This window comes from Astatotilapia calliptera, chromosome 2, assembly GCF_900246225.1.
Source record: "Astatotilapia calliptera chromosome 2, fAstCal1.2, whole genome shotgun sequence".
Lineage (NCBI taxonomy): Eukaryota > Metazoa > Chordata > Actinopteri > Cichliformes > Cichlidae > Astatotilapia > Astatotilapia calliptera.
In genome coordinates this window covers 638511-660303 of record NC_039303.1, presented here as the reverse complement: position 1 = coordinate 660303, position 21793 = coordinate 638511, and the positions used below count along the sequence as shown (strand labels likewise).

The following is a 21793-nucleotide window of genomic DNA, read 5'->3' as shown; positions in this document are numbered from 1 at the left end:
CTTTCCTTTAATCTGCACTGCAACAAATTTCAAACCCTGTCAGCTTGGTTTAAGTTGGTCATTGTGAAGGTCTGATGATTGATTACTTCATTACTCTGATTATACATCTCTCACAGAGTCTGGAGCAATGTTATAGGACCATCATATCAGAGGAGATCAGGGGATCCGACTTGAAACTGAAAACATTTTATAGTTTCGATTTTAGGGTGGAGAAACCACACCCATCTACCAGGTTCCCAAGTGGCACATTGGGGGGCAGGGGAGCAGCCTTCAGATATGAGGACCAGGTTAAATATACCCAAATACCAAAAATAAGCAGTCCTGGACAAACATGGATTGCTCTTTGGCCAGGCCTGTTAGCCTGGAGTTACAAGTCAAACCTTGGGAAGCAGCAAGGTGTACTGGCTTTTGGCAGAAGAACTGGAGTCCTGTCTGGACAATGATGACACTCAGACCAGCATCCTGGTTTTAGTCCCAGGATGACCTAATTTAGTTAGTGAACTGTTGCTGTCAGATAGATGTAGTGAATCACAACTTCCTAGTTAATACCCATTAACTACATTTATTTGGAAACACTGGTGTCAGTTGGATGATGACAAGGGAACTGACCATTGGAACTGACTTAGCTTCACAAAAATGGGTCAACGTTGTAGCAGTCATAACAGTTGCTAACTATAAATAAAATAAATAATTATAAATGTGTGTTTGCACAGTGATTTCAGTTCATCCTCTCACCGGACTCAGCTGTCAAACGTTGATAATTCCACCATCAATTCAACCAAACATTTGGCAGATCTGTACACCGATGAAAGGTGGCGGTAATGCGGGCGGAAACCCGTACAGTACCCACTAGGTGGCGGTAAATTACTTACAATTGGTTTGCCACCCGCCATTAAGGGCCATAGAAGAAGAAGCAGCAGCAACAGAAGAAGAAGAACCATAGCAACGAGTAAATATCCATGGCGGTCACAACTGTAGTCAAGTGCGATCCAGAGTTCTTCTATTTATTTCTCATGCTTACTGTCGTTACTGTAAACACAACAGAGAGCGACTTTAATACGACGGCTTTTGATGCCTACAATCTTATTTATAATGTTACTGAGAGTTATCCGCGTACACAGCCTCCAGCGTCCGAGAGCACGACCACAGCTCCGAGCTACAGCACCGAGATGCCGAACCTACCGGCCGTGCCCCTGCCAGTCTCCGGGCACCTACCCACTCCTCTCACCAGTGGTAACCTGTCGCTGTGATTTAACCCCAGTTTCTACCCCAGTCCCCCCGTTTTTAGCACATGTTCACTGTTTTTCTTTGTCCACCAAAATAGCTTTTAGGTAATTCAGTTTGCCAGCTACTTTCAGAGATGTGGACACATTCAAATTAAACCCATACCCATTGTACCCATTGTACAACTGTGGCTAGGATATCTGTTCTCTCGGAGGTAGTAAGGAAAATGTTAAATGAAGATATTTTAACGTGGCGTTTGATCTGACCTTGTGGTATTTTATGTTTTTCATTCGGATAGATAAAAACCTGGGATGCTCATTAATGCCAGGTATATACAGACTCTTCGTTTAAGGAGAGCGTGCACATGCGCTGACACACAGACCTGTGTATGAATAATACGACTGCTCTGACATTACTTTTTTGTGTTTCTTTATTTTCAATCAGATCCATTCTGAACTCCAAAGTAGTTACATTTATTTTGAAATAATATTCTGACATGTTACCTCTTCCCAAAACGTTTTACCCTCCTTTACAGGGATCCTTTAACCTCTCTGCATTTAGTACATATTTTCTAAATAATTATTGAACTTGTCAGAAGCCAAGTCCCAGTTGTTCACAGTTAGTCAGAGTAAGAGCTCCAGTTGAAGCTCATTCCCGATCCTCTCCTGTGATATCAGTTTTATTTATTTTTATTTATGTGTTTAGCATGAATTAAAATTTGATCAGATAGGGTGTGGACAAAATGAACTACATTATGCTTAAAAGTTTTCCTAATATGTTGCCTCTTGTGTTTATTAATGGCTTGAACATTAAACCCGCATTTGTACCATTTGTAATGTACTGAATGCATCAAGACTGTTCGTCATCTAGAAAATATGAACTATCTGACCTGTGTGTGTTTGTGTGTGTGTCAGCTGACAGGTTATGTCCCTGCGATGAGCAGATGGATGTATGTGACATCAACTGCTGTTGTGACAGAGTGTGTAGTGGGGATGTGCCTCTGTTCACCAGTTGCTCTTATCCCACTGTGAGGTATGTAGAAGTCCAGCTGAAAATCTTCTCTTTTTCTACTAATGGGCTGCAGTGTCAGTTCACAAGAATAGATTTTTCTCCTCTTGGCTCTGTGCGGTATAATAAATAGATTTTGTTAGAATGTTTTTATGTGCCAGTGTGTGGTATTGCTGTATTTTATATTTAAAAACAGTGGTTGGTGCAAACAGGAGCAAAGTAAGTATTTCTTTAAGTTTCAGCTTGTTAAACAAGTGGTTTAATAAAGGACGCTTATTGGCTTTGTGGTGGCTTTGATCGTGTGTGTTGCTGTCGTCCATGCTAGAAAAACATCACTCCACCTGAGTTCACTGAGGAAAATGTTGGCTGCTTTGGCCAAATTGTAAAAAACAGTTTACATGCACACATGCCCTCAAATATTAAATAGTCCAAACACATCCAATTTTAGCCCTGCTTTCTTTCCATAGCCTAATGCACTTCCTTTAATAGGACTAAAAAACCACTCAATTAAAACAACTGTTTGTTAGTGAGGGTTAACTTCAGCTACAGAAAAACTCATAAATGTGACTTATAGAAGAACCATTAATCCCCCAAACTGACCATCAACCTAACAGTTTAAGACTTTTAAGAAATGTTATTACTGAGTGAAAACATTCAGCGGTTTGTATGCTTGTTGTCCTACTGATGGACAGCTGACTGTGGAAATGTTCATGCACACTGCACTGACCTGATCAAAGCAACAGTAAACAAATGGCAACACTTGGTCTTCTCTTGCTAAAAGATGAAATCCATAAAAATGTTTCCCAGTAGAGCAAACAATTCAGCAAAACATCTGCATTTGTCTGCATGTCCATAGCAATAAGCTCCTTCTTTGTCTTTCATCACTTTGCAGTGGCAGCAAGCAGATGTGCAGCCATGATGTGGCATTGTATTCTTTAAGGAGAGCAGCAGACGGTTATTCAGAGCTGCAATCATCTGTTCAGAAGGAGACCAACTACGACATCTTCTGCATCGAGTCACAAAACCGTAAGTCAGCAAATGGGCTTTTATGGAGTGTTAGAGTAAACGCTTCAAGAAACCATTTGCACATAAGTTTGGTAAAGTTAAAAAAGGCAAATTTAACAGTGTGTTATTTACAATATTATGTATAATAGCTTCCTTAATGACTATCTGAGCTGGTTTCTTTTTTTCTGCAGGAGTTGATGGACTGTCATATCCCTCTCCCGCTCTGCCAACTGACAGCAACTTTGTGTCGCTCTTTAAACAATTCACCAGCTATATTTTCGGTTTAGAGAAAGTTAACCAGGCGTCCTCTGTAAACCTCCAGACCGCGGGCGGATACCAGGTGAGCCTCTGTTTGAAAGGAGTCACTGCTTATAGCTCATGTAGTATCAGTAAGTGTACGTTTGTCCACATCGAATCAGTCAGTGACTTTTTTATTCTTAGATAGTCCATGAGTACTTTAACATATGAAGGTATGTTTAGTCCACAACCTGTGAGGAACTTGTTTTCAAAGAAACTCAGTAAGAACACTCAGTGCACTCCTTCATAGGTGAGTCTGAACTTGCCATTTTCCTGTCTGTTCATTCTCTGCTGATGCTTTGGCTTTTCAGTATGGGGATGTGATCGTGACGGCAGGGGCGGCTGAACAGAGAGAGATCTTGCAACTGCCAGCTCCCGGTGTCACTGCTGATTGTGTGGATAACAGTCCTGCAGGTAATGCCTTTGTACTTGTAAATTATAGGAGGTAAAATGTATTCATTATTATGACATCATCACTTTTAACTATGAGTAGCGGTGTTTCCACTGACCGCTGTAGATTTACCTGGACACTTGTAAAGAGAGGGGGAATTTGTTTTTTCTGCAGCCTGTAAACTCACCACTTGATGTCACTCAATCCTATCCAGAGTCCTTTAATGTTGTAAACATTTGCAATTTGCAAACTACTCCCCATGTGGTAGTGAAACTGAAGCAGGTAATGCAAACTGGAAATGGAGGCTGTTTGCCTTTAAAATAAAAAGTTGCTCCTTTTAAATGTTGGGGAGACCAAAAGTACAATATCTGTACTGATGTTGACTGACCAAGTGTAAAGAATGAAATGAGGCCATGTCATTGATGCAGAATTATCAACCTACAGAATTCAAAGACAACCCAAAAATCAAAGTGAAAAAGTAATGTGGCAAAAATTTCATTGCAGCATTTAAGAATATTACTCAGAAGCTGGCATCGCCCGCATGTGTTTTTATGCATGCCTGACAACGTCGGGGCGTGCTTGTAATGAAACAGTGGTTGGTGTCCTAGGGGACCTCCTTCCAGATCTTATGGGCCTCACTGAGCTCCTGCACAGTCTGAGGTAAAACCTGGCCGTATGGGATGGACTGAAACATGAAGTAAAAAACAGGACTTACTGTATCAGCATAGGGTGTGACAGTGGGGCCAAAGATTTCATCCTGGATTAAATCTTTCTCTACAATCAGGACGCCCTTGCCTCGTCTGTAGAGGTCTGTGCATCAATCCATTGATGTGCCTATGCAGACCATCACTGACCCACCACCAAACCAGTCGTGCTGAACGATGTTACAGGCAGTATAATGTTCTCCAAAGCTTCTTTCATATCTATCACATGTGCCCAGCATAAACCTGTTCTACTGTGTGTAAAGCACTGGGCACCAGTGGTAGACCTGCCAATTCTGGTATTCTATGGCAACTCCCAGTCAGGATACATGGCAGTGAGTGCAGATCCACTAGAGGACGTTGGGTCCCCAGGCCGCCGGAGACATAAAAACCTTCTGGTAATGGCTCATATTGACATACCGTCCTGTGGAGCTGGACTACTTGGGCAACCTCTGCAAGGTCCAACCCAGTCACAAAACATGAGGAGGGAAAAGCTGCCAGAGGCCTCCACATAAAAAACCCACACCTGTTTGTCTCATTGTTGTCTTTAAGTGCACCTGTAATTTCAGCAGCAGCTCTCTGCTCCTTAACTGAACAGATCAGTATCCCATCTGGTTTAATTGACTAGATGCCATAATCTGCTTAAAACGTGTTACTTTCATTTTTTGGAGCTTTGTGATATTTAACAGCTCCCTTGTCAAAAGGCGTCACCACAGTGGGTAGCTCTTTGGCAGAGATGCAACCTCAAATGGGATTTGTGTCTCTGGCAGAAAAATGAATGTGTTAACCACTACACTATGTAGCCATTCTCTTTCTCATCCCAGTCTCCTTAAAAAAGTGTCGGTCTTTACTTGTGCCCAGAGTTTGCATATTTACTGTCACTTTCTTATTGAACAGCAGTTCCTTTGTTGACATCCTGTAAAGCTTTATGAAAAGGATGAGAGGCTTTTTCATCAGTATGAATGAGGTTGTTTTAGCTTTCCTGGTTTGATTTGCAGCTTTCCTGAAGGATCAAAGCAGTCGGTGCTCCCGTCGCGTGGTCCTGGATCAGGACTGCGGCCATCTGCCAGCCCTCAGCATGGATAGCTACACTGACACCCAGCTGTTTAGTGTGAGTCTCACATTTACTGAGCTACACACTGGTTGGCTCTTAAAAATCCACTCTTTAATACAGTGTATTGTTGAAGTGAAGTTCACTTTATGCCCAGGAATTATAATGTCATTGAATTTGAATTGCAACTAATGAACAGCATGCACACCTGTTTTGTGTTCCTTAACTATATATAGTTTAAATATAGATCATTAATTAAAAGGTTTAAAGTGAAATGTTTTGTGCTTGACAGGATATGAGCACAGATGCAGCAGTAAGTATCCTGACCTTTCTCTATTTGTTTAACTCAGAAACAGTTAGTATGTTTATCAGAGTTAAACATACTAACTAATTATCAGTTAACTGATAAATTTAAAAAAATCCAAGTTAACAAGACGAGGTCACAGACTCTTAAATGTGTTCATTAAAAACAGTGTAGATGTTATAAACAGTTAATCTGACAAAACAGACGACCTGTATACATTAGCTTTGTGAATTTGTAATAATTTTCTCAAAGATATTTTTATTAAATTGAAGCAACGGAAAAAAAAAAGAGATACACACAGAATTCCCATATGGAAAAGATATAAATCTTATAAAGTTTGTATCTGTCTTGTGTGAAACTTGTATGAAAACCATACAAGAGTGAAAACACATATATGATCCCCTGAAAAATCATATAATGAAACTTGTATGTTTTGGATACTTACTAAAAAAATATATGAAAGTAATAAGAAAGTGGCCACTTTCATGAGTAAATCATGTAAGTTTTTACTATTTCTTTTCCATATGAGTCATTACATGGCAAGCAAGTAGATTTCACAATGGTTGTTTGAGCTGACATAATACAACACAGATTAATGACGCATTCACGTATCTTTAATTGCTTGTGTCAGTGGCTCTGGGTTTTAAACATTTGTGTTTGTGTACATATGTATTTGCAAGATTAGTTGATTAAGCAAACAAAGTCGTTTTTAGCTGTAGAAAGATTCTCTGTGATGTGAAGATTTATATTCCTTTATACTTTTTGACACTACCATTGCACCTAATTTCCTGCTGTTTCCATTAAAGCTACAGTCATGGTATAAAATATACCCTATGCAACTTCTAAGACTACAGATTGACATTATAAAAAACTTTATCAAGTTTAAAATTAGGTAAATACAATATAAGATGAATTCCATGATCTGAAACATGTGACAAATAATAAATGTAACAATTTTTTTCATAACACTGTAGCTCTTGAATTTCTGTGAGCATTGCAGGTTCTGACCTTGCGGTGAATTTGCTGGGGCATCCAGTTCTGGGAAAATTGGAAAGTATCTTGAATGTTTCCTCCTGTGACAAATATTTCAATTTTCGATTGTTTTGCAGTGGCCTTCATAACACGTCCCAGAATGATTTTTTTCTCCTTATCATCGTGTTAACAATCAGCTTAATCCTCTGGACGAGCAAAATGTCTTCATTTTTGTTAAATACATAATCAATACGGTATAATATGTAAAGTTTATTTATTTTAACCATGACTGTACACCCCTAAATTTGGTTTTGATGCCCACTAAAATCCTTTAATGCACCAACTCAGTAATATTAATATAAAACCTGGCTCAGATAAACTCATGGTGGTTTGTAATGCATAAAATAACCAGGTGATAAAATCTATGTTCAGAATCTTCCCATGCCAAACACCTTTAGGTGGACCAGGACATTTAGTAAGACACAGACAGCTTCTCCTGATTGTGTCTCCTTTGATGTTGCTACATGTTGTAAGTTGCACAACACGCACAAACAAACTTGAGGTTAAGTGCTGCAATGCAGTAACAGGAACAGTGGCACAACTTTCTGCTCAGTTCCTAAAGAGCAACTAGCAATCACTTATTTTCACATTAACATTCAGAACCCATTGTGTTTTAGATGACTATTTACTGAGTAGTATTTGCAGCATGCTGTGCTGTTTAAAACTGTCATCATGTTAGACAGCCACTGGTGCATTCTGTATTGTAGTGCAGTAGTTTCAATGTGTCAGAAGTTCAGAAACACAGTTAAATGAAGACTGATATGAGTCCCTGCTGTTGCTGGAGGTTGTTCCTGTGGTGGTGTCTTCAGTCATCCTACAGTCTGCAGATCACACTCAGACTGAGCTGAAGGTCACAGGTGGAGGAAACATCAGTCCTGTTCTCATCAACCCCACCCTCTGTGGTAATGTGGTGCTGAAGGTGGGTCACACACACTGGAGTTTATTTCTCACTTCCAGCATGAAGAAACGGTTGACACACATATTTGACATCCATTAGCATACAATGTTGACTGAGTTACATAACATAGTATAATAAATATAGCATAAATATATTATACAGTGAAACATCCTGTAATGTTGTTAATTCGTGACATTTAGTTAGTTTTTTTAATTAGACCTGTAGTTCCACTGAGTCATCCAGCTGTGGAAAATATCACACCTATCTGTGTTGACGTCTTTGCTGTGCTCTCCACAAACACAGGAGATTTTTTTTCTGAAAAGTAAAGTCTACAGATGTGACCACATTACACTCTGGTTTAAAATTGTGTGCAAAAGTCAGAAATATCCTCTTCCTGTTTTCTCTTTTCTGGATGATGATGATCACGAGTCCGTGTAGCCAGCCTCTGTCAGTGCGCCCCAGGGCGGCTGTGGCTACAACGTAGCTGCCATCACCAGTGTGTGAAAGTGTGTGTGAACGGGTGGATGACTGGTTGTGTAAAGCGCTTTGGGGTCCTTAGGGACTAAATAAAGCGCTATACAAATACAGGCCATTTACTCCACACAAACACACAGGCACGCAGTCATTTCAGAGAGATGCAAAAGTCTGGACATAGGCACCCAGACATGCCTGTGTTGTCAGTTATCTTTGGAGGTGGGACGTGAAAGTACATTGAGGCAATTCAAACACAATCAACTTTCCAAAAGGGAAACATCTTATGCTTTTCCAGTGACGTGCACCTAATTGTATTTCCATGTCTGGTGCCATTCCCTTACATCTAAATGAAGCAATCTAAGCAATACTAAGTCTTTATTTGTTAACCACCCCAACACTTCTCCCTATTTAAAAGTTATATGCAAAAATAAGTTAATTGAAAGTGTGTAATTAGAAAATTATGTCTCCTCAGGTTCTCTATGTGATAAAGTACAACCCACAGGGTAAGATAGAAAATGCAACGGTGTCTGTGGTGCTTGGATTTGTAACTGAAGCTGTGCTGCATTTGGAACAGGAGTTTCAGGTCACGTACATCCAGGTAGTATATTCAAACAAACCTATGTATGTGTAATGGTTTATTTTTTTGGAACAATCTGTCACAAATGTTTTAGCCCCTCACAAAAGCTGGCTAAAATATCCTTATTTAAGTAGCGTGTGGGTGAGGCTGCTTTGCCAGAATTGTGGACACGAGGTGATGATGTTAAGGATAAAAGTGGGATGTTTGAGTTTACCTGTACATATCCTAATTATCTGAAACTTTGAGCATTTTAATGTGAACATTCACCACTGTACGTGACAGTAAATAAGGGAAGCAGAACAGGTTCAACACAGCTTGTAGTTGTATTACTTTGACTTCAAAACTATGATTGCCAGCTTGTCTTCTGTCTCTGTGTTGTGTACTTCCACAGCAATTCACTGGTAGAGATCAAATCAGGTGCTGTTAGAATGAGGGGATTTGTTGGTTTCACAGATTTGTTCGTTTTAATTGCTCTACATTTCTTCCTTCTGAGAAAGACTGCAAGAAGTGTTTAGTAATTTAGGAAAACATGTTACTCCTTGACCATTCACTAAATCTGAGTAACGCTCTGTGTTTTGTGTCTCCTAAACAGGCAGATGGGGGGGACGTGAATGTCCACTACAGCGGAAATCCAGGTTATGTGGTCGGCCTGCCGCTTGTGTCTGGAACAAGAACAGCCGAATATCCTTTACCTGGATAAAGGACAGATTTCCCTCATTGTTGTACTACTGCAAGCCCATTTCTGTTAGCGTAAAAACAAATAAATAAGATTACAATTTTTTGGTTAAAAAAAGTTTTATAATAAAAGATTAAAACTATAAATAAAAATCAATTTTTTGAAATATTAATGGGAAAATTTTAAGTATGAAAATTTGCTGCCAGATTTCAGACTGGCTTGTGGTTCAGAGTTTCTAAAGGAAGAGCTTTTAGCTCCGTTTAGGTTCAGGAGACAGACACTTTCTCTACTTTTAAGATAAAGAGAGATACAAAATATAGGCACGTGCTAGTTGAAAACTTTCCCAGGACAGTTCTCCATCATTTCCCAGGCGTTTATGTGCCACTACTGCATGTCATAACTTTTGTTTTCTCTCTCCTGTGTCTTTCTTTTTAAAAATTTGTTCAGCGTCCATGGTCTCTCCATGCTCTTTACTATCAACCCCTAACTAGCTGTGGCAGAGTATGATTTTGTTGGAACTTTCTGTTAAAAGAGGGTTCTTCCTTCCCGCTATCACCGAGGCTGCCCGTAGGGCATCATCTGATCGTGTACTGTTGCTGGCTCCTTAGCTGTGTGAAACACAGAGACAATTGTTGTTGTAAACTGAAGCTCTATAAATTAAACTGAATTTCAGTGGTTGATGAAAGACGTGTAATGTTTTGATGTTCTCTAAGAACCAGGATTTGTCCATAACATTCCTCTCCACTGGGATTGTCAGAAGCATTGACCTCAGAGACACTCTGTCTCTGCTCCTCAGCACTGAGGACCAGGACTGTCTGCAGGGTCCACATCAGCGCTCACCTGTCCTCTTTGGTCACGACTCTGTGTCTGGCTGCCTGTTAAGGCACATCATCCTCACATTTTATTCATCACACTTAATATAACAAACGCTGTTTTTTCTTTAAAATTTCTGATGGCAACGTTTTTCGATCCTGCAGGTTGGAAGATGGTGTAAATTGCACTATTGTCTCGCAAGAGCTTCTAGGAATTTTGAGAGGATTTAACTATCCTTATTATGTGGCTTCCTTTGGAAACTCCCGCCTGGACAATCTCCTGGACTGGGTGCAGATCAAGACCAACTTCAATCCCACAGTGAGTGAGGTCAAACAAGGGGCACAGTATCTTACGATGATCACTGTCATTGCACTGAGTGATGAGTCAGATGATCTAAATTGAGGTCTGAGGTCTTAAACAGAAGTGAATTCACTGTCATGTTTCTGACTTGCAGGAAGCTCCAAGTTGCAGCATCCCATTGTCACTGCACTTAGAAATTAAATGGACCAATTACGGATCCTTCGTGAATCCTCAAGCACAGATTGTGAGCATCAAAGAAGTAATTCAGAGCAACACCAGCAGTTTGGTAAGACATCATTTCTGTCGGAGCATTTATAGCAGAAAAAAACTGCAAGCAGAGAGAATCATTTGTACTGTGTGTATTCTCATACAGACCCTGTTGTCCAGAGGCAGCAGTGTCCTTCCAATCAGAAGCTCAGTGGCCTTCATCCCAGTATCTGCTGCTGCTCTTCCTGGTTACAGGGCCACACCTACCATCAATGCCAAACTGCCCTTTGACTTCTTCTTCCCTTTTGTTTGATCCAACTGCAGCTTTCACTTATTTAAGCTTCCCCATAAACACTGGTACAGTGTGTGGTCATCACTAGTACTGTTATTGGACCATCAGTCTGCAACTGTGTATTGTGTGAATAATGTACATCTGAGTTTTCCCTTTTTTATAATAAAATTTAATATATGGTTTCACATTCGTTTCTCAGTTCTTGAAATCAATGGTTTAAATTTGTTCTAACAGGTCATACAGAACTCCAAAATCACATTAAGATGTAGTTTTATGTACAAGTTATCGTTCTGCCTTTCACTTATTTACAGGTGCTTTAGGCTTTATGGCATGAAAATCACTAACATGTATATACTGGAAATTCATGTTGCAAGTGCAGTCCCTTAATTTGTCTCCATCACCACAATAATGATGACATTAAATCTCAGTGCAGTTAGTACTAAACCATTAAATGTTCTGCAGCATGTGGGTACAAGTAGCTCTGCAGCAGTGAGCTTGTTGAGCTAGACGTCTATGCCGTGCTTCTTGAGGAGGGCTTTCAGGTTGTCGTTCTCTTGTGCCTGCAAACACAGACAAGAATCACCTTGTTACTCACTGTAGGCCTTCGTGCCACATACTTAAGCCTTCTGAGTAACAATATGAAGGAGTAAAGCCTAAATTGCTAAATAACAGACACCTTTCTGTATTACTGCTGTGAAATTTACAAAACAGACAAAAAGTAAAATAAGTTATAATAAATATATCTGATATTCCCCGTGCACAGAATAACAGTCACCACTTCCTCAACAAGAAAGGAAATACCAGACAACAGTACTGGTTTAGTTTATAGATGCATTTGAATATATACTGTGTATATAATTTATATGTTTTTTACTAATTTTAATTTTATTGAGTGTCTGTATCGTCTTAGCTGTTTTACTGCTACAATGCCAATGAGGATTCTGATACTGACTTAATGTGCATGGAGATCTTATCAGTAACTGTATTCATCACTCAGTCAGCAGCATTACAGTTTTGCCTTCTACTGCCTGAAATCCAAAGCAGGACTGAGTGTGTTGTGAGCGATCTGCCATCATTACTGCAGTTTTTGTGGAATTCCAGGCCTAAAGAGTTCCCCCACTGGGACTGTCCATTTGGGAACTTGGTGTTTTCATTTGTTTTAAGCGGCAAGCTAACTAAGGATAATGTTATCCTACTGTAACTGTGAGCTCGTTAACATTAAAAAACAGAATGAAAGAGTGACTAGAACTAAACAAAGCTTTAAAAAAAGAAAAGGTCAACGTTTGCTTTCGTTATGAGTTTGGCTCATATCGGTTCACTTTAGCTCCCTAATAATGTTACTAAAAGAGTCACCTCTCTGTCCTCACACCAGAAGGAGTGAATCTAAAGTATGAAGCTTTTCTGACTTTGCCACACTTCTGGAAAACTCTCGAAGTTGAATCCTGAAGCAGTGAATGAGGTGACATCTCTACTAAGAACCTGAGTGACCTCGTCCTCAAGGTCAAGGTCAGATTTTGTGAACACAAGAATGAGGCTAAGTAGCACGAGGGCATCTACTAAAACTCTCAGACAAGCGTGTAGCCCAGTGACATTAACCAATCAAGGTCAGAGGTTAGTTTTTCTGAAAATCTGAGGATTTTTGAATTTATACCATAGGTGCATCTACTAGGAGGCTGAGGAATGACACCAGTATTTTTATGGACAGAAAAGAAACTGACTTTTCGGTAACCAGGCAGTAATCTGTAATCTCTGTGCAGGGGTGAAAGATTCCTGACACACTAAGCATCTCACAAGACATAAGTAGTCCAAGCCTGCCAGCAGTAATCTTCATGAATATTTGACATCACCAGTTTATCACTGCGCTCCTGTAGCTCAGTGACTCTTTGAACCAGGTGGTCATAGCTTTCCTTCAGCTTGTGAACCTTCTGGTCTGCACGGGTCTTCACTGACACTAGGATTCCTACAACAAAATAAAAAATGGTCAGCATTTTAAACTTTGCCCTGCTAATCATGACATCTGGAATTTAACATCAGTCATTTTGATCTCATATAAAACCAAAAAACAAAACCTGCAAATACAACAATGTGAAAAAAATCTTTTAGTGGGCCACCATTGTGCTTTCTGAATAGTGACGTCTAATGTATTTTACATTCCCAATCTGCTTTGCAGCAAGATAAAAATGTATTCTTTTAGCAATTTGAACATGAATGTACATAGCGGACAATCAAAATGTGAATGTAAATGAAGACGATCATAAAAGAGAGGAGGCAAGAGGAACTCAGAGACATGTGATGCTGTTGCATCATTGATGAGCTGATTAAATAATCAGAGCCATGACCGTTGGTTTATCATTTCATCCATTTCCTGTGAACACTGCAGAGTGGCACTGACCGTTGATAATCCTGGCTACCCTCCAGAGTCGGAGCAGGATCAGAAGACCTATCCCATCAAAAGCGTCCTCATGGAAGATGAAGACAATGTCCAAGATGAAAGACACTATCACCACAAAACCATCAAACACCTCGAATTTGTGCAGGAAGAATTCCAAGCGGTATGCAAACATCTTCCCAGCCAGCTCCAACATGAAGAAGGTGAGAACAGCCAAGCTCAGGTAGTGAAAAACCTGAAAAACACATAACGGTGTAGTAAAATCTCAGTAATACCCATGGGATGTCTCTTAGACTGTGAAGAAAAGTTGCTTGCCTCTGGAGCAATGTGGCCATGCTCGAGCTTGATGACAGCCAGATCTATAAGCAACTCAGCCAAGACAAAGATGGCATCCAGGATTACCAAACACACAACCAACACCTGCAAGCAGAGACAGTTATGATGTCAGCTTCTATTAGTTTTCAAAGTAAAAGAAAAAAACTGTGGTGGAAGGTACTTGAGCTCAAAACCAGTTGTAGTTGAACTAAATCTAATATCTGACATTGTGCAGAAAATAAGGTCCTCTTGCTTTAAACTTTCTTGTCTTTTGCTGCACTTTGAGGAAAAATATGGAACAATAGCTGGGTTATAAACTGGTACAGTTAAAAGGACGCTAATTCTGCATAGCCCATTGAATACCTGTGTTTCACTGTTCTATGGCATAATCCAGTCAATATTCAAAAAATGATGAGGAATCCTCTGAAACACTTGTTACCCGTAACTGTGGGATCAAACCACCAAGCTTCTGATTAGAAGATGACCTGCTCTACCTCCTGAGCTAAAGCCACCCCACTGGTCAGAACAAAACTTCAATAAAGGCACGTAAATGAGAATGAACAGTTTGTAGACTGGGGGAACCTATACAGATGTGAACCATAAGGAGCGTGTATGGAGGCGTGGTCAGACGCCTGACTTCTGTTACTCTAAATCTCCAAAACAACAGCAGCCGCTTTAAAAGCTGTCCAGACATGACTGAGATGATGATCCCGAACAGAAGCTCAACCAAATTTACATTTTTTTATTTTTATGGACTTTTCCTGGAATCGTTTGCCCACCCTCATATTTCTCTGTCATTGTAATAGCTTAGTAGCTTTGGCAGACTGGAAGGCTCAGACAACAGTTTCTTTGGTACATTTTCTGAAAAGACTACAGCGACATACCTGGAAACGTTCTGAGCTGTAGAGCCTCTTGAATGAATCCCTAAATGTTAACGTAACTGGAAGCTGTGCCGTAGCCGGACTCAACTCCTCACTGGAAACATGCAGTTCTTCCTCGTCGCTATGGACCACATGCTGGTCCCCCACAGCAGTGAAATGCTTCAGGTACCGAGACATGATGGCAGGTTGAGGGATGAAGAGAGAGGACCACGTCCCACTTCAGCGCACCTTGGAGAGAAGTGTGCATTTCACTTTAAAGCCATGAAGTGTGGAGCCATAAACCGACATTTTGCAAGCTGTAGTTCATAAAGTTGAGCAATGTTGCAGGTTCCACTTATGACCAAAAATGGCATATGTTCAAAATGCTGTATACCTTCTCTACAGATTTCTCCATGTTAGTCAATCCCAGTTTACTTCTCCTTTTTTAATATTTGCAACATGCTACTGACAAACCAACTTTTTGGTATAGCATACAAAGGAAGCTGAGGAGCCTGCTTATCTATCCCACACCCCACTCAATAGATCTGGAAGGAAAAGTCATAAGACTGGTTTGGTTATCATGAAAATCCATCCTATCAAAATGTCATGATATCAAGACAGAAGGGCTGTTGAGCCCAGAGCTCTACAGGCTAATTATGAACCAGCTATGGGTGCTCTGTTCTTCAACGATAATCAAGTGACAGAAGCACCAAACCCCAGACATTCTTCATTAACTGCAGAGCTAATAATAGTACATCTTACATCTTAAATTCACTACAAACAGTTCCGCAAAGTTAATTTTAATTTCACTACTACTAACACACTTCATTTTTCATATGCGTTGATCTGTGATGTGATGGAAGATGCGCAGCAGAACACGGAATTTTCTAGCCTTACTCTAACGCAAATGGTCATTTTACAGGCGTTTTAACTATACTGGTGTAGCACTTAAAAGTACAAGAAGTCAGAAAGTGAGTGTAAAATTTCCGACTACGAGATTCTGCAGCACTGAGCGCAGCTTTGTCGCTTTAGGTCTGCTAGATTTTTCTGTTTATGCGTCTCAAACGTTGGCAGGAGGCTGAAACTCGTGATAGGCACGTCCATCCCTTTTACTTTTGCCAAGTAAGCATTTTACTACTGAGAACAGCGCTGGCCGGACTCTGCACAGCGGAAGCTGTTATTTGGTTTACACGAATAAACGGTGACAGCAGCTTACCTTTACCTTCCACCTTCTCCTTTGGCACTTTCAACGCTCCTCTCAGAGAAAGTTACTCGGCGTCAAAAAAAACCCAAAAACCCAAAGAACCTCAAAACTCCGCCTCCGTCTTCAGACCTTCCTCCGCCCGATTCTGTCCACCGACCCGTCCCCGCCCGTTTTTATTTGTTTTGTTTTATTTTGTTACCTAATATAAAACGTTTATTTCGTTATAGTCCATTTCATAAAGCTATACAAATCTTTTTTGAGCAAAACTGAAATATTGCTGACAAAAAGCTCTAGAACAGCTGCCCCTTTCCCCGCTTGCATTGTTGCTCTAATTTTCTTTCTACTCCAGAATAGCAACACTAAGCGTTATGTTCGAATATATGTGCTGACTGATTGATTTCTCAATGTCCATTGGTTTATTTATATTCATTATCTACGCGTTTCATTAAAACATTTATTTAAATCATCCTCGATAGTGATGATATAGATCAGTGGTTTCCAAACCGCTCGCGCGCGCGCGCACACACGCACGCACGCACACACGCCCATATTTTGCTCAATTGCGGTTTATTTCTCTCCTCAAACATTTACTAAACAATTAAGCAAATACAAGTAACCTGCAGGTAGTAAGAAAATAAACTACTAACTCTTTTACGCTACGTCCGCACCTACACGGGTATTTTTGAAAACGCAGCTGTTTCGTCCACGTGTTTCGAATCACACACAAAACTGAGATTATTTAAAACTCATTTTTTGCGTTTACGTGTGGACGAGGAATACAGAGTTCGTCACGCAACGTTAAAGGTATGTGCCTTTTTTCACGTCAGCTGTGCGCCACGTTATTGCTTACATGAGAGGAATTGCAGAATGGCAGATTAACAGTATTTTGTCTCTATCTTCAGGTTTTACACGCTTACATAAACACCCAGTTACTGTCCTTCTATTTACAAAGGCAGAGGCGTCACGGTGTGATGATTATTTTTCCCGTGTAATAATGTTCAACATTGCTGTCAATACATTTTTAAAACAAATGCCTCTCTGTGCAAAATGGGTTTAAAAACATAAACAGCTGTGGGATCCTGTTTGTTTGAATCGGGGGAACAAATCGTGGCAGGATCAGCCTGATGTTATTTGTATCCTGCTGTAACTTTACTGTATAAAGAGCTAACATCTCCAACATGTCAGGAGTAGTTAGTCATTACAACAAGTGTTTGTGAACTAAAGATCAAGAATGTGGGATCCTGTTTGTCCAACCCTGCAGGGAGACCTACCTCGGCACTCCTGCAGGTGAAGCCAAAGGGAAGATTTGCTTCACCATATTTTCTAGTCTTTGGCTCAGAATGAAGTTGGTTTGGAAATCTAACACTGTTAATTCAATTTACATTTATTTATATGGTGTGAACTCACAACAGTCACTTTAAGGCATTGGACTGTAAGGTAACCCTACAACAACAACAACCTCTTTGAGCAAACGGGAAGTAAAAACTCTCTTTTAACAAGAAGAAAGCTCCGACAGAACCAGGCTCACGGACGGGCAGCCAGAAAGACAAGACAAACAACACACTAGAAGAGAGCCAAAGATTAATCATTTAATCACTAGTTATTATTAGATTTGAGTATAAAAAACAGTGAGTGAAAAATAATTAGTTCTCTATTCATAAAAGCTGGACCTTTTAGTTATGGACACAAAACCAAATGTTCAATAGACAGCTCAGCTCCTCTCTTCACTTTATAAGTGTATAAAAAAAAAAACCAAAAAAAACCCCTGCATATCTGGTGCCACATGCACTTAGGGACATGTTTGAACATGCCGTTCAATTTGATACAAATTGATTTGCACAGAAGTCCAATAACCAAACAGCATTTGGGTTCAGATCAGGAAGGCTGTTGCTCCAGTCACACCACTAAATCAAACTTTTAATAACCGGCAACAGTGACAACAGTTACCATGCGGAACAAGCTCAAATACATGCATTAAATAGTCAGTGTAGATTATCACTAACAAACCTGCTTGCAGCAGCCGCCAATCTTAATTTTAACCCAAAGTAGTGTAGCTACATTGTTTCAAAATGTGGGTGTAGATATGAAGGTTTTAAATTCAAACTACATTAAAAAAGCTTAAAAGTTATGATCACTACTATACCGCTATACAGATAATTATCTTTGATTTAATCAGAGTTCTGCCTTTGCCAGCATGTAGTCCAGTTGGTTTTATGTGAACACAGTTGTGCCAGAGTTTGTTTTTCTCCTCCCCACAACTGCAGTATTCAGGAACCTTCAAATATAAATTCATCACAAACATCAAATGTCTTGTTCCATTTAGGCATTTTATTAAAGCAATGACACATTCACTGTTCAGTTTATTCACCTTTGAAAGAGGTAGCTTGAAAACACAGGAAGTAGTGACAAAAAGGTTTAAGTACATTTCTCAAATAAAGAGGATTCCATCACATCCAGGCCAATGAAACAGACAGATGACTAATGTTCAGCCACAACGACAGGAACAATCATGCATTTGTCTGTTATTTAGCCTCGTGTACATTAATGCTTGTACCATTGTATAGTCAGACTTCAGCACCACATCATCTTGCTGTTGTTATAACCCCAAATGAGTGATGCCATAAACTTAGCAGTAAAGAGTTTACTAGAAAGCCGTTCTCATAATCTGCAAACCGAGCAATAGACATTTGGTGGCTTTCAGACAGAACGTTGGTTTAAGGGATTTCAGCATTAGCTTCATTTTTCCAACCAGAATTTACAGCCATCTGTTCTCTTCAAAACACCACATGGGAAGCTTGCATCGCTTAATCATTGAGCTCAGTTGCAAGATAACCTCAGAATTATCCAACTCAAAATGTACACTTGCTGTACTCCAGTGTAAATGTGTGTCCAATATCACCTATTGATGCTGCTGCTTAGATTAACAGACATTAAAAGGCAAACATTTTGATAGATCTGGTTTTAAACCTTCAAATGAGGGATTAGAAAAAAAATATAAAATAAAAACCCTCGTCTTGAAATCTAGAGCCCCTGTGAGGTTGAGGTATGCAGACAGGACTCCACATCCTGACATGACATTTGCCGAAACTGGTCGATGTAGCCAAGATAGCAGTTGCATCCCCAAGTCATCCAAAACTGCCTGTCAGGATCCCTGTCGACAAAAAACCAAAGCACAAGTATTACTATTATTATTCAATCTGCACAGTGAAGGTAACTGAACTATTCCCAGCAGTATGTTTCAGGCCTTCAGTCAGGTTCTGGTAAATTGTTTTTACTTAAACCTGTGCCAAGTCCTGACTTTCTCTCCCAATACTAAGATTCTCCAGCAGAGATGAGCCAGTCTCTGTCAGAGCAGTACAAGATTGGGTTCACACCATTTCTCCACATCCTTCATGTACATCACACATACCTGCAGTCAGTCAGCATGAGCTCCTTGCAGCATAATGTGTTATTATTCACTAATCAGTGCATACAGGGCAAAAACTTAAATACAAGTAAAAGTTGTCAGTGAGACCCACCTTCAGTCTGTAGATATCAGTACCACAGATCCTCTGCCTGCAACACAACCACAACCACTATTATCTCATCTATTCACAACAGCCTTTTGCTCAGCGCCAGGCCAGTGTCAGTCTCAGTGTAATAACTTTAGATTTACCACACACCACCCACCAAGAAACTGATTTGAATTGTCCAAGAATTTCCAGCCAGTGTCAGTCTGGATGTTCTCCTCCCACAAATGACTGATCAGTGCATCCCCATCGGAAACTCATGCCACTTTGGATGGAGTAAAATCTGAGTAAGCAGCAACATCTAGCTGCTGTAATGTTGTGAGTCTGTAGCATCAGTTGGTCCCTGTTAACTACACTAGCTAAGAGTCTGAAGCAAATCTAGCTTAACATTAGTCTGAAATTACACCAGGAATGACAAAGATGTGAACATGACAAGACTGCTAAATAGTTCAATGCAGAACACGTCTATAAACTGAATTTAACTTACCTTTACGCCTAAAGGCAAGCAGTGTGTAGTTCTACTCCACTGCCAACACTCAGCCTTCATGTCTGTTTAACACTGGGTGCCAGCATGTCTGCAAGAGAAACCAGTGCAACATCAGGATAGTCTTCAAGATGACAATTTGTAGGTGTTCACATTTAAGGAGCTTTTAATTTGTCTGCATCCTCAGACTCAAGACAAATCATATCATCTGAGAAGGGATCCACTTTAAAGTGAAAACTAATGCAATGGCACAAACCACATTCACATCAAGCCCCATTTTCTAAACTGAAGTCAGGGAGCACAAACGTGCCAGTTTATTCTTATGTTGTCACAGTTACTTCTGCTAGCAGACTTATGTGGCAGCATATCTGTGAGAACAATGGAGAAATATGTAGTTGCAAAGGGAATCCCCCCAAAAAAATCTCATTACAAAAAATGGAAAGTTTATCTGGTTTAAACACTTTAATTGGCATTTTCCTTGCCCATGTCACTCAGTACTATAAAAGCTATAAACAGAATTAATTAGGCAAAGGGGAAAAGACTGTCTTGAATAGACATGCCCCACACATTTTTTTAATTGACTGGCTTGTTTAATAGCCAATAAAGCATTTTCTAATTTATCAGTTTTTCTTGGAAATGTTTTATTCCCAAAAGCAGATTTCTCACCGTAATACTTTAAATCTAAAAGACTTACCAACTGAAGTCACTGCCTGTTGTGTCCGTTCCATAGTAACAACATGGCGGTGCCGCAGAAGTGTCCACTGCAGCCTGTCCATCTGAACCCACTGGGGAAAAGAAGCGCGAAACCAGTTAAAAACGTCCGGCATGAGAAGCACTGAGTGGTAACAGCAGACATCCGTCGTTGTTTCACACACGGTACTTCATCTCTTTGTATGTTGGGCAGACACTTCGATTTTTTCCAGTGGCGTCAAACTGTGCGTCCATAAAATGAAGGTTAAAACAGAAATTCTGTCGCTCGCTCTCGGTCTTTCACTCACACAGACACACAATCAACCTTTCTAAATTGCTAATGAAAAACATGATCAGGCAGCTGTGATTGAGCAGCATGTAGATCCAACTATTGTCACGGTTGTTGTGGTCGTGATAATTTTGTGAGGCCACATGGAAAAGGCTCGGATGAGCTTTCCAAAGTTCTACAAGTTGTGCCTCCATCGCTTGTGTCCAGATCACACGCTGCACAGCCGTGCTGCTTTTTCACCGACGTTTATGTGTTTGCGCGTGCGCAGTGTGAGAAGCTGCGGTGACACCCTCACGACGGTCGGGACCAAGCGATTGATGATCGCGAGCTGGTCGTGAGGCGTTAATCGCTTCTCGTTACCCCGCGTAAACTACACGACGCACTATGAAGGCCAAAATCGGGCCGATCGCCAAAACGCTCGCACGACTGAAAAATCGGCTCAAAACGGGCCAAAAATCGCAGTGTCTGCCCAGCTTAACGTTGCTCCTGCACAGGAGTAGCCCACAGACTGGTTGTTGCACATGTTTTTTTGATGCTGTCTCCCATCAAGAGCCCACAAGTAAACGCGGACTGCCATTGCACTACACCCGCTCTGCGCACTCACAAAACTTTCGAGTCCCGTTTTAACACAAATTTGTCGCATGGATAAATTACACTCGCTTTAGTCCTTTTCCTTGTCGACGCACCGCACGGGCCTTTACTGAGCAGACCTCACCATAATGAATTTTCCTCCTTCCGCACCACATCTTCCTGCTGACTGAGAGGCAGACCACGCGTCTCGTGTCAATTTATTAAGCCCGGAT

The 21793-nt window shown here is 40.4% G+C and overlaps 2 protein-coding genes and 1 long non-coding RNA gene across 4 annotated transcripts; 1 reads left to right on the top strand and 2 right to left on the bottom strand.

The window, feature by feature from the left end:
• Window positions 1-851: 851 nt before the first annotated feature.
• On the top strand, window positions 852-11435 carry tctn1 (tectonic family member 1). Its single transcript, XM_026180977.1, has 14 exons — window positions 852-1233; window positions 2139-2256; window positions 3125-3258; window positions 3429-3577; window positions 3846-3948; window positions 5625-5737; window positions 5970-5990; window positions 7798-7932; window positions 8858-8983; window positions 9555-9643; window positions 10384-10521; window positions 10616-10769; window positions 10906-11037; window positions 11125-11435. The coding sequence occupies exons 1-14, from the start codon at window positions 960-962 to the stop codon at window positions 11269-11271; spliced, it is 1833 nt and encodes a 610-aa protein (XP_026036762.1). The 5' UTR covers window positions 852-959; the 3' UTR covers window positions 11272-11435.
• hvcn1 (hydrogen voltage-gated channel 1) lies at window positions 11397-16503 on the bottom strand. The gene is made up of 6 exons (XM_026181207.1): window positions 16031-16503; window positions 14839-15063; window positions 13955-14059; window positions 13643-13874; window positions 13098-13210; window positions 11397-11810 (listed from the first exon to the last, which is right to left on the bottom strand). Exons 2-6 carry the CDS (start codon window positions 15010-15012, stop codon window positions 11754-11756), a joined length of 681 nt encoding a protein of 226 aa, XP_026036992.1. The 5' UTR covers window positions 15013-15063; window positions 16031-16503; the 3' UTR covers window positions 11397-11753.
• Window positions 16504-18326: 1823 nt separating this feature from the next.
• On the bottom strand, window positions 18327-21793 carry LOC113030158 (uncharacterized). 2 transcript variants are annotated; one of them, XR_003273554.1, is made up of 5 exons: window positions 21706-21793; window positions 20706-20796; window positions 20015-20102; window positions 19537-19573; window positions 18327-19169 (listed from the first exon to the last, which is right to left on the bottom strand). It is a non-coding gene; the product is annotated as an uncharacterized LOC113030158 (long non-coding RNA). The 2 variants fall into 2 exon arrangements; XR_003273555.1 differs by lacking the exon at window positions 19537-19573 and having other exon boundaries at window positions 21706-21788.